We start from the raw sequence: 13442 nt of genomic DNA on the forward strand, positions 1-13442 counted from the left end.
TGTCTCACCGATGTTGATGTGAGGAGCGTGGAATTCTTCCTGTGGGGCAGGCTGGTGGAGAACTTCCGTCTTTTTCAGACTGACTTCTAGGCCGAAGAGCTGCGCAGCCTCTGCAAAGCAGGACGTTATACGCTGCAGGGCCGCTTCTGTATGGGCGATGAGGGCAGCATCGTCGGCAAACAGAAGCTCTCTGATGAGTTGCTCCAGTGTCTTGATGTGGGCCTGTAGCCGCCTCAGGTTGAATAGGCTGCCATCAGTGCGGTATCTGATGAAGATACCGTCGTCGTCGCCAAGATCTTCAGTGGCCTGTTGGAGCATCATGCTGAAGAAGATCGTGAAGAGGGTCGGCGCGAGGACACAACCTTGTTTCACTCCATTTCCAATTGGGAAGGGCTCCGAAAGGTCGTTGCTGTGTCTGACCTGCCCACGCTGTTCCTCATGTAGTTGGATGACCATGCTGAGGAATTTTGGGGGGCATCCTAGACGTTTCATGATCTCCCACAGACCTTTTCTGCTCACGGTGTCGAAAGCTTTCGTGAGATCGACGAATGTCGCATACAGTCCTTTGTTCTGTTCCCGACATTTTTCTTGTAGCTGTCTGAGAACGAAGACCATGTCAGTGGTGCCTCTGTTGGCTCTAAAGCCACACTGACTCTCTGGGAGATGTTCTTCGGCGATAGTAGGCACCAGCCGATTTAGGAGGACTCTGGCGAGGATCTTGCCTGCAATGGAGAGCAGAGTTATCCCCCAGTAGTTGGAGCAGTCCGACTTTTCTCCCTTGTTTTTATACAGGGTGATGATGACTGCGTCACGGAGGTCCTGTGGTAGTTTGCCTTGCTCCCAGCAGCAGACAAAGAGGTTGTGGAGTTTGGAGTGTAGTGCTGGGCCTCCATTCTTCCACGCCTCCGGCGGAATTCCGTCAACCCCTGCTGCCTTGCCACATTTCAGCTGTTCAATGGCCTTGACAGTCTCTTCTAGGGTTGGTAGCTCGTCCAGTTGTAATTTCACTGGCTGTTGTGGGATGCAGAGAATTGCCGAGTCTTGAACCGTGCGGTTGGCGCTGAAGAGGGCCTGGAAATGTTCCGACCACCTGTTCAGGATCGACGTCTTGTCTGTGAAGAGCGCCTGGCCGTCTGCGCTGCGCAAAGGACTCTGGACCTGGTATGAGGGACCGTACACCGCCTTCAAGGCTTCGTATAAGCCCCGGTAGTCACCAGTGTCTGCACAAAGCTGAGCCCTCTCTGCCAGGTTGGTCCACCACCCATTTTGAATCTCACGAAGCTTGCGCTGGAGGTTGCTGCATATGAGCCGGAAGGTTGCTTTCTTCACCGGACAAGACGGTTGTGCAAGGTGAGCCTGGTGGGCTGATCTCTTCTTCGCCAGCAAATCTTGGATCTCCTGGTTGTTTTCGTCAAACCAGTCCTTGTTCTTTTTCGACGAGAACCCTAGGACTTCTTCAGAGGACTGCAGGATGGCTGATTTCAGCTGTGCCCATAGTGCTTCTGGAGAGGGGTCTGTGGGGCAACTGGGGTCTTCAAGTTTGTCCTGAAGCTTCACCTGGAATTCAGCTTTCACTTCAGCTGACTGAAAGTTGCCGACCTGGAATTTCTTCCTAGGAGCTCCTCCTTTCTTTGGTTTGGGCTTGAAGTGGAGCCTGAGCTTGCTGCGGACGAGGCGGTGGTCAGTATGACACTCCGCGCTGGGCATCACTCGGGTGTGTAGGACGTCTCGTACGTCTCTCTGGCGCATCAGGATGTAATCAATGAGGTGCCAATGTTTGGACCGAGGATGCATCCACGTTGTCTTCAGGCTGTCCTTCTGCTGGAAAATGGTGTTGGTGATGGTAAACTGCTGCTCTGCACAGAACTCGAGAAGAAGGCGCCCATTGTCGTTGCAATTACCAACGCCATGCTTGCCAAGGACTCCTTTCCAGGCTTCTGAATCTTGGCCAACTCTGGCATTGAAGTCGCCAAGGATGATGACCTTGTCGTCAGCAGGGGTGTTCTGAACGAGGTTGCGCAGATCAGTGTAAAACTTGACCTTTTCTGTGGGGTCCGCTTGGAGGGTTGGAGCGTACACGCTGAACAAAGTGGCATGCTGTTTGTTCCGTAGTGGGAGGCGCATGGACATAATTCGGTCTGAGTGTCCTGTTGGCAGGTTTTCAAGCTTGGAGGCAATGGTGCTCCTGACCATAAAGCCTACGCCATAAAGGCGTCTCTCGGTCTCTGGCTTGCCTGACCAGTAGAGGGTGTACCCAGCGCCGTGTTCCTGGAGGCTGCCTTTCCCTGCAAAGCGGACTTCGCTGACGGCAGCAATGTCAATGTTCAGTCTCTGAAGTTCGTGTGCGACTAGAGCGGAACGCCTTTCTGGGTGGTTGCTGTCTGCAGAGTCACGCATGGTTCGGATGTTCCAGCATGCTACCTTTAGTCCTTTTGCACCTAATTGTGAGGCAGGTGCCGGCCTTTTCTTCTCTATTGTTGTTCGACCGCGTTTGGAGATGCCCGTTGACCGCGGCTAGCCAACTGGGGGGTATGGAGATGAGCATTTGTTTGGACCACCTTTTCTAGGCCCCTCTCCGTGTGGAGCAAGCAGTGCTGTCCCTAGAAAAGGCTGCTTGGTCGTTCAGGGTGCTGCCGAGTGATGCTGTCACCTCCGGGTCAACAATCAGGCGACCAATATCCTGAACCGCCTGCATGCAGGATTGGAACTGCGGCTTCCAGTGACATCTTCCACCTGCCGTTTTCGCCCCTTTCCCATCGCTACAGGGCTTGGAATAGTTGGTGGCGCGGACGTGGACGTGTCCTTCAAGCCTGCGCAATGGAATTTTTAGGTGGAGTGCAGTGTGCGCAGTACTGGCCCCACCCTTTACACCCGTGGTTCATCTGCCATAGCCTAGCAAGCTGGGACGGTGACAGTGAGGTCCTCAGGTCGTAGGTTTTATATCAGACTGTCCTTGTCCTAGCCTCTGGCTCAAAAACCTTCCTCGGAGGCACGGGGGCGCGGCTACTGAAAGTCGGGACATGGCCATGGACCCAGGGTCAATGCATGTCGAGACTGTCCTGCATTCCTTAGCACTTCATGGGTTTTACTTCAGACTTTTCCTTGTCTTAGATGGACTGCCTTCCCGGGCTGTCGAGCTCCATCTGCCCGCATGTGACAGGTAGCACAGGGTTACATGGTACCTGTGGCAGGTAGAGACCTGACCTGACATCGAATGTTACGTATAAATGTACGGTATCCCCCCCATCCCTACTTTGTCTTCCTATTACACAGTCCCTCCATTCTCTATCCCTTTCTCCCTCACTGCAGTAAACAATACATTCCACCACCACCCGTCACCACCACCCTCCGCCGCCCCGCCCCTCCATACACCCCCCAGGCCCCCCCCCCCCCCCCCCCCCACCCCCCCAAAAAAAAATTACATGAAAAATTTTTAAAAATGAATGTCAAAATATAGAATTTGCCCTTCAAAGCTGGGTGGATACTTTTTCTCTGGGACATGTCAGTGTCTGCTCAGTCTCCATGGCCTGGCTCTCCACTGGTTGCTGGCGATCCCGTTTTTTTATGTGTAATTCTGTTCCACGTCATTGTTGATTAAAAAAAAAAAAGAGAGAAGAATTGAAACTGGTTGTGTGACTATCCTACCAAACACATACCCTGATATATGACCAATGTTTTCCACTACAACTGTTCATTGTATTATGAGAATTGTAGTGGGGGGAAAGAGGGGGAGAAAAAAGTCTGCTGTATAATTATTTTGTTGTGTGGGGCACAGCTGCTCTGCAATGCTGTATGAACTGTTGTGGTGGTCACAACTGTCATTCACTGCTGAATACAGTTAAAATGTTTTCCACAACTATCACACAAAGTTACAGGAACTGTTGGCCTGTCCACAACTACCGTATCTTGCTGTATCAGCTGTTGTATTGACCACAACTGCCACAAAATGCTTTATGGAATTTTTTTGGTGGTCACAACATATACGAACTGATGTAGTGGCCAAATCTGCCATATACTGATGTATGAACTGTAGCAGTGGCCACAACGGCCATATACTGCTGTATGAACTGATATGCTGGCCACAGCTGCCATATACTGCTGTATGAACTGTTGTGATGGCCACTGCTGCAGAATACTGCTATGTGGACTGTCGCGGTGGCCACAGCTGGCACATACTGCTGTATGAACTGTTATAGTGGCCACAGTCACCATACAGTGCTCAGGAACGTTTGCTATGACCACAACTACCTTATATCACTGTGTGAACTGTTATGGTGGCCACAACTGCATTATACTGCTGCATGTACTGGCCAGAGGTGCCATATTCTGCTGTATGGATGTAGCGGCAGAAACAACTAATATGTTTGAACTGTTTAGGTGGCCACTGCTGCAATATTCTGCTTTGTGGACTGTTGTATTTGCCAGAGCTACCATATTTTGCTGTATGAACTGTAGTGGCGGCAACAACTAAGATATACTGCTGTGTGGACTGTTGTATTTCCCAGAGCTGCCATACACTGCTGTATAAAATGTTGTGGTGGCCACAACTGTCATACACTGCTGTATAAACTGTTGTGGTGGCCACAACTGTCATACACTGCTGTATAAACTGTTGTGGTGGCCACAACTGCCATACATTACTGTATAAACTGTTGTGGTGGCCACAACTGTCATACACTGCTGTATAAACTGTTGTGGTGGCCACAACTGTCATACACTGCTGTATAAACTGTTGTGGTGGCCACAACTGCCATACACTGCTGTATGAACTATTATGGTGGCCACAACTGCCATGCACTGCTGTATGAACTGTTACGGTGGCCACAACTGCCATACATTGCTGTATGAACTGTTGTGGTGGCCACAGCTGCCATAAACTGCTGTCCATACACTGCTGTATAAACTGTTACGGTGGCCACAACTGCCATACACTGCTGTATGAACTATTATGGTGGCCACAACTGCCATACACTGCTGTCCATACTCTGCTGTATGAACTGTTATGATGGCCACAACTGTCAAAAACTGTATGAACTATTATGGTGGCCACAACTGCCATACACTGCTGTCCATACACTGCTGTATGAACTATTATGGTGGCCACAACTGCCATACACTGCTGTATGAACTATTATGGTGGCCACAACTGCCATACTCTGCTGTATGAACTATTATGGTGGCCACAACTGCCATACACTGCTGTCCATACACTGCTGTATGAACTGTTACGGTGGCCACAACTGCCATACACTGCTGTCCATACACTGCTGTATGAACTGTTGTGGAGGTCACAACTGCCATACATTACTGTATAAACTGTTGTGGTGGCCACAACTGCCATACACTACTGTATGAACTGTTATGGTGGCCACAACTGCCATACACTGCTGTATGAACTGTTGTGGTGGTCACAACTGCCATACATTGCTGTATAAACTGTTGTGGTGGCCACAACTGCCATAATTATACGCTGTATGAACGGTTATGGTGGCCACAGCCAGCATGCTGCTGTATATCTGTAGGGGATGCCACAAATAATATGTACTGCTACATGAACACTGCGGTGGCCACAGCTGCCAACTGTTTGCCTTTATCTAACAAAGGAAATGAAATTGCTGCAAACGCAGTGATGGTGCTTTTATTCACACCATTCAGGAGTGCCATTCGACAAAGAACCATATGTACCGATCTGCTTCATGTAGTGCCTGTACGTTGATACCAGTGATCAACCACCTAACCGATCATACACGTGTTTCATGAGCGGTCTTTCATGTAACACAGTTCAGTGTTACTTCTGAAGTATCCGCTGTAGTGTCTCATTACATTCACGCACCAAGTGCTCCGGAGTTCTCACGCGAGACCGCTCTGCATTTACAGACCTGCCTGCATATGTGACTGTGGCAGTAGGTATAGCAGGGTGATCTGGGACTGTAAAGTGTTCGCTATGCGCATTGTGTAGCTGCAGGTTTGTGAAGCCACAGAGGATACCACAAAGATTAGGGCTACGTGGTTGACGTGATGCGATGTAATTGTCACGAACTTCTCGTTTCAGTTTTCAGGCAAGAAGAAATGAATGTCAGTTCTAATGGGCGAACGTCAGAGCCAGGATACAGCGCGTGCTATTTAGCTGTGACTTAAAGAAGATACCGCAGCGTGTGACCTGTAATGTGTGTACTGTTCAATAGCCAACTGCGCTACCCTTGTGTCAGCAGTGGAAGGAACCGAAGTGAACAAAGTGTGTCATGCTGCGACTGGTGTTTTTTTTTTTTTTTAAACGACAGGACAACTTGTTGACTTACAAACGCGAGCAGCACACTAATATGACCTCCGTGGTTGATGTAGCACACGTAAAGTAACGACCACTTTCCTTGTCTTATCTGCATGGCGAGGAGAGTGAAGTGAGTATGGCACCCTGTAGAGAGTGTGTGTTGCCAAATGCAGGTTTCGTCTGGTTCTGACGATGTGGTGCTAATATTGATTTTCCCCACACCCTTGAGGCAAGGCGGTGGGGGAGGGTAAGAGGGAAGTGTAGAAGGAGGTCTTCTGTTGGGACGATCGGGAGGCCAACTCATGAAACTGGACTTGTCTGTTATGTATCGATTTCACTGGTAACCTCTCTGTGCGATGTTTTTTCAAAGCGTGTTTTCTTTTTGGATTGGAAGCCTTGCCAGCTGCTGATAAAAAGGTTTGGTTGACGTAGACTGTACATCTGTTGAAGCTCGGTAAGAAGGGCAAGTTTGACAGCATCTTGCACGGGCACTTTCTCAGTGGCCGCATCTGTTTACTTGAAATTTTCTGTAGCATCAGCAATCTAACTGTCGATGTTAGCTCGTCATAATGCCATGCAATGGAGGATACCCAGCACTGCTACTGAGGCACTTCATTGGTGTTAAACTACGTCTGTTCTGGTTTAGCATATTGACCAGAACACCGTCAACAAATAAAGCCTGTAATTTTCGTTACAAATGTTTTTTTTTAGCGAACCAAAACTGAGTGAGTGTCCCCTCTGTCCCTCCGGATTTTCCAGGTCACAATGGAACAACAGGAAAAAAAAGTATCCAAGTGCCAGTAGTTTTACACTGGCACAGGCAAACATCAGCGCAACGGATGCAGTCAATCAATACGCTCGGCTCTTAGCATGTACATCAGTACAGTTTCACGTAAAAAAAGAAAGCTCAGCTAATTGCGCAAGACAAGAAAAGATCTAAGAGAAACTACAGCGTCAAATTTCTTTTACAGTAGCGCATTACGGCTGAGAGTGAAGTGAAGCACATATTAGGAGTGAGCGAAGAGTTGGTGTGAGTGGGCGGTTATATATACTTAGCATACTTTATGCCGCCCCTCAAAGTGGAAGGGGGGAGAGGGAGAGAGAGAGAGAGAGAGAGGGGGGGAGGACGCTGCTTAAACCAACATCGATTGTCGATCTGAATGTAAAGTGGTGATCCAGCAGATCATATTCATATGTTTTGTGAAATAAAAGTAACCATAGTTCACTGCATCATCATTTTATACTATTTCTAGATTTACTGTTGCTCTTCACATGTGCCTGTGATTATCAACATGTGCATGCGTGCTTGCCTCCATGTTCCTGTGCTGAATAGACTCTGACATACCAACACAGTGTCCGTGGGGTCTGGGTTCGATTCCCGCTCTCTGCTCTTTCTCCAGGTTTGACTGGAAAATCAAACTGAGTCATTCGGATGAGACGATAAACAGAGGTCCCGTGTGCAGCACACGCTTGACGGACTGAAATAGAATCAATGGCAACAAGAGTTGTCCTCTGGCAAAAATCTTTGTAAGAAATCCACTCTGATAGGTACACACACATACGCATGCACTCTAGGCCTGACTAGCGCGTTGGATCATGCTGATGTCAGACATCTGCCCAGCAGATGTGGTGTACCATGTATGGATTTGTCCGACCGCAGTGACCTCTCCATGAGAAACTGGAACTGGAACTGTGCGTGCTTGCTTTTCGTGCAAGTGTGTGTGTGTGTGTGTGTGTGTGTGTGTGCATTGATAAGACTGATAGCAGTGCGTCTTACATCAATGCAGATCAAACACTGGGGGATCTATACCGTGCTCTCAACGCTGTTAAGTCAGGGACAGTTGCAACAGGCTCAGATCCAATATCGTACAGCATGATCAGACATTTTCCAAATATCTTTTTAAAAACAGTGTTAGATTTTTTTCAGATTTGCTTGAATTATGGTATCCTTCCAACTGATTGGAAGAAAGCAACCATAGTACCCATTCACAAACAAGGAAAACCTAAATCTAACCCTTCCAGTTACCGACTTGTTTCGGTAACACCCCATCTTGGGAAGGTTTTCGAGAGAATTTTGAACACTTACATCACTTTCTGGAGAAGAAAGGAATCTTACCTATTTTTCAGGCTGGTTTTAGAAGAGGTAGAGGTGTTACTGATCATGTTGTCCATCTAACTTCTCATGTTAAGAAGGCACTTCACGGTCGCAACTTTCTTTGACATTCATAGAGCCTGTGACTCTGTGTGGCACTATAAATTGATTCATAAAGCAAATACAGTGGTGCTGGGAGGTCGTTTTCTTATATTTCTTAAGTTATTCTTATCCCAGAGGACATTTCAGGTGCGATTAAGTGGTATATTATCCAGATCAAGGTCCATCAATATGGGTGTTCCCCAGGGAAGTGTGATTTCTCCCACTCTGTATTCACTAATGCCATGAAAAATATCAACACAAATGGTGCCACATTAGTAGCTTACGCAGATGACATAGCTCTTTGGAAGCATGTAAACTGTAATATTACAAAAAATACAACAAAACGATAACAATTTTTGAAAATAAGAAATATCTTAATCCTTATACAATTTTGTTTTTAGTGCAGTTGATATTTAATATCAGCTTGTGTGTGCGTCTGTGTGTTAGTTTGTGTGTGTGTGTCTGTAAGGGAGGGACACACACACACACACACACACACACACACACACACACACACACTATATATATATATATATATATATATATATGGGAGGGGGGTTATGTATTATTATTATTATTAAATGGGAAGTCTTCTGAAAAGCCTCCACAGCTTCTCTTGTAGTGTCATCATCATCATCATCACTGTAATCATTGCGCATTCTTCTTTTTTGTGTGAAGCGCAGTAGAAATACAATGCAGGATCTGAGGCTGTTATCCTGTATAACCCAGTGAATATTTCACCGAAATGTAATGTGCATTCATGAACATTTCGTCTTTGTGGCGCGAGGCTACATGTTCCCGAGTGGAACCACCTTCAACCATCACTGTAGTCATTTCATCATATCGTTTTCGTCGTCATCATCATCAGTAATTATGATCATCATCATTATTATCATCATTTTCAACATCACCACTACCACCACCACCACCACCACCAGCACAACCATCATCAACATCATCATCATCATCATCATCATCATCATCATCATCTTTTTCTTCCCCTTCAGTGTCATCAGCATCATCTCCATCATCACTGCGAAACGCACGTGAAGTGAACTGGCTTGTCATTGTGTTCCAGCTCCTCTAGCACCCCTACCGTGCCCCTGTCGAGCTCCCAGAGGGTGTATGGCAGTGGGGACGGGGCAGGCCCGTCCCCCCACCCTGGTAGCAGCCAGGAGGTGGTGGGTGGGGGCATAGTGGGATGGGAGCACCGCACCAACGACCTCCAGAAATTGAAGGAGCTGGATATTCATGGCAGCAGCACAAGGCCTCTTTCCAACAGAAAGGAAAAAGGTCAGTCATTATGTGTAGCTGCAACATGACGGAAGAAAGGAAAACGAAAGAGGGGGAGGAGGGGGGTGGGTTGGGGTGGGGGGAGCGACGAAGTTGAGGTACCATGCATTTGCAGAAAATGGGGAGCTCAAGATTGCAGTCCAGGAGCAGAAACGTTGTGGGTGAAAATAAATGGAAAGTTAAGAATGTGTTTTTGAAGTCTGACCGAATGTGTCTGATCTTAAATGACGGAGTCTCCCGTCGGACCGACGGATGAGTAGGCAGGCAGGCTTATCTGTCGGTGTGTGTCCTCATATGGGAGAAGAGGCCGATTAAGGATGCGCAGCACTTCCCACAGGTGTTGCAAGGGAAAACGTCTCCAGAAGTTGAGCCCTGCTTCCTTCGCTCGCACTTCTCCTTGATGGCCAGCGTTCTCTAGTTTTCAAACGTCTTTATGCCACTAGTGCACAGCATCCTCCAGCGAAAGCGGTCAAGGGCATCAGTTTCCCAGGAAGCGATGTCTATGTCACAGGCTTTGAGGTTTGTCTTCAAGGTGACCTTGAAGCGCTTGCAGGGTCTTCCAAGTTCGCGGTGGCCTTCCTTCAGCTGGCCATACAAAAGCATCTTTGGGATCCTGCTGTCTGTCATGCGGACAACGTGTCATGTCCAGCATAGCTGGCACTGGATCAGCAGGCTTTCGATGCTGGGCAGGCCGCTCCTCTCTAGGACCTGGAGGTTGGAGACCCTGTCATGCCACTTTATGCCGAGGATGTTTCGTAGGCATCTCTGGTGAAACTGCTCATGTTGTTGAATGTGACGGCGATACGTCGTCCATGTTTCACAGCAGTACAACAACTTGGTTAGTCCAACAGCTCTGTAGGTTTTGATTTTGGTGCTGAGTCTGTTGCCTTTGTTGTTCCACAGCCTGTTGTTGAGTCTGCCAAACGCGGAGCTGGCCTTGGCGATGCACAGTGTCACTTCTACATCAAGGGCTCCGTTGCTGCATAGGGTGCTGCCCAGGTATCAAAACCTGTCGACTGACTTGATCTCTGTGTCACCGATCTTGATTGCAGGTTGGGGGGAGGCACTGGCGTTCTGTGAGCTAGTTGGTTGGTACATGGACTAGGTCTTGCTGAGGCTGATGGTGAGTCCAAAGTGCCTGCAGGAGGTTGAGAACCTGTCCATAATGAACTACACGTCCTCATGGGTGTGTGCAGTTAGCGCGCAGTAATTAGTGAAGAGGAACTCTCTCAACAGTGCCTCAAACACCCTGGACCTGGCGTGGAGTCGCCGCAAGTTGAAAAGTTTGCCATCTGTGCGAAACTGAATGTAGATGCCCCGGTCACAGTCTTGGAAGGCGTCAATCAGCATGGCAAAGAAAAGAATGGAGAACAGTGTGTGTGCCAGGACATAGCCCTGCTTCATTCCATTTACCACAGGGAACAGATCCGACATGTCAGTATTTTCCTGTACTCTAGTCTGCATGCCATCGTGGAATGATGCAATCAGCTGGATTGGACTGTCTGGGCAGCCGAACTTTTGGAGGATCTTCTACAGACCACGGCGGTTCACCGTGTCGAAGGCCTTAGTCGGGTCTACAAAGACCATGTGGAGCTCCTTGTTCTGCTCACTGCACTTCTCTTGCATCTGGCGTACGGCAAACACCATGTTACGTGTTCCCCTGCCTGAGCGGAAGCCGCACTGTGCTTCAAGGATGACTGTGTTGGAGACATGGTCAACCAGTCTGTTCAGTATGATGCGGGCGAAGATCTTGTCGGCGATGCAGAGGAGAGAGATTCCACGATGGTTATCGCAGGACGTTTTGTCTCCCTTCCGTTTGAAAATGTAGACAATTGAAGCATCTTTGAAATTCTGGGGGACCTCCCCTCTCTCCCAGATAGACTGGAACAGGGTGGTCAGCTTGTCTGTCAGCACCTCGCCTCCATACTTGTAGATGACAGTCCGGATTCCATCCGCTCCTGGTGCTTTTCCTGACGTTGTCAGCTTCAGGGCCTTCCGGGTCTCGGCCTTGGTGGGAGGGGCAGCTAGCGAGTCACTGACTGGTAGCTGTGGGAGGGCTGCAATTACCTCGTCAGATACGGACGAGTCCCTGTTGAGGAGGGTGTTGAAATGCTCTGCCCAGCGGGCAAGGATGTCTTTCTTGTCTGTCAGGAGGGTGGTCTGGTCCAAGGCTCGGACAAGGGTTGATCCTGTGACTCTCGGCCCATACACAGCTCGGAGACCATCATGGAAGGTCTTCATGTCGTGAGCATCAGCAGCAGACTGAAGCTCTTCGGACTTTCTCTCCCACCAGGTGTTCTTCATCTCACGCATCCTCTTCTGTACGAGTTGCCTGGTTTGCAAGAACTGGTTCTTCTTCCTCTGGCAGTCTTTATAGGAAATGTATCCTGATGCCGTATATGCAGTGTGTTCAGGAGCTTGGAGATTCCAGAGTCGTTCTCGTCAAACCAGTCTTTGTGGCTCCTCTGTACAAAGCCGAGTGTGTCAGCTGCTGCTGTGTACACAGCATCTCCAAAGGAGCTCCATACCTCTTCTACATCAGTCGATGCAGGAATTTCTTGGAGAGCTGCTTGGATTTGCTGCTGCAGCACGCCCTTGGTGATAGTGAGGTGGTGGGTGGATGTTCAGCTTTCTAGGGGGTTTCTGCCTGGCTGGTTGGAGCTTGCGTGCAAGTCTGATGTTCATCTTGCTGCGTACCAGGCGATGGTCCGACCAACAGACTGCTCCTCTCATGCAGCGTGTAATGGAAACATCACCTCTGTCCCTCTGCCGGACAGCCACATAGTACAGCATGTGCCATTGCTTGGAGCGGGGATGCATCCATGTGTTCTTGTACTTGTCCGCTTGTTGGAAGAGGGCGTTGGTGATGGTCAGTCCATGTTGCGCGCAGAGCGAGAGCAAAAGCAGTCCGTTGGAGTTGCACTTGCCAGTGCCGTGCTGTCCTAGGACTGTTGGCCACGAGGAGAAGTCCACGCCGACGCGGGCATTGAAATCCGCAAGGATGATCAGCTTGTCCTTTCTTTCTACCGCTGAAATGGTGCGGCTGAGCTCCTCGTAGAAAGCTTCTTTGATGTCATCAGGGTTGGTCATCGTCGGGGCATAGCAGCTGATGACTGTGGGGAAGCGATCTGAAACAGTGTGAGATGAAAAGTCCAACACTGTTCCGGCGGGTGACATTCAGTGTAACAATCCACCATGAAACCAGATACCAGGACTCGAATTCATAAATGTGGTTATTTATTAATTTTTTTATTTTATTTTATTTTATTTTATTATTTTTTTGTCTAATAATACAATAAACTTATAAAAAAAATTAAAAAAAAGTATTGCGCACTTCTAACTTCTGTGCTCTTTTTATCATTATTATTTTTTTAACAAGCTTAATAATTCCTTGAACATGCTTGTTGCTGTATTTTTATCTTAAAAACTATGATTCAGTTTTACGAACCCATTGCTTTGACAACGAATAATTTTTTTTACAAGTATACCTTTGGCTTTGTTTTTGTAGACGCAAAGGCCTGCCGTAGTGAACAGTTCTGTGCGGCGTCCCAATGACTCTTCACGAGTTACAGGAGAAGAAGAAGGCCCTCCGTTCACAAAATTTCATTCTCTGTAGACATACAGTTACTGCACTGTCTCTGGATGAAGGTGGCAGAATGGTTTAGACGCTTGTCTGCCAGTACATTG

At 48.2% G+C, this 13442-nt stretch overlaps 1 protein-coding gene across 1 annotated transcript in view; it reads left to right on the plus strand.

The window, feature by feature from the left end:
- The window catches only part of LOC143294740 (uncharacterized), a 66071-nt gene that overhangs the window by 44489 nt on the left and 8140 nt on the right, over positions 1 to 13442 (plus strand). The window contains exon 3 of the mRNA XM_076606197.1: positions 9541 to 9755. Within this exon, the coding sequence (XP_076462312.1) occupies positions 9541 to 9755 (215 nt within the window). The remainder of the gene's footprint in view (positions 1 to 9540; positions 9756 to 13442) is intronic.

Source organism: Babylonia areolata, chromosome 20, assembly GCF_041734735.1.
Source record: "Babylonia areolata isolate BAREFJ2019XMU chromosome 20, ASM4173473v1, whole genome shotgun sequence".
NCBI lineage: Eukaryota > Metazoa > Mollusca > Gastropoda > Neogastropoda > Buccinidae > Babylonia > Babylonia areolata.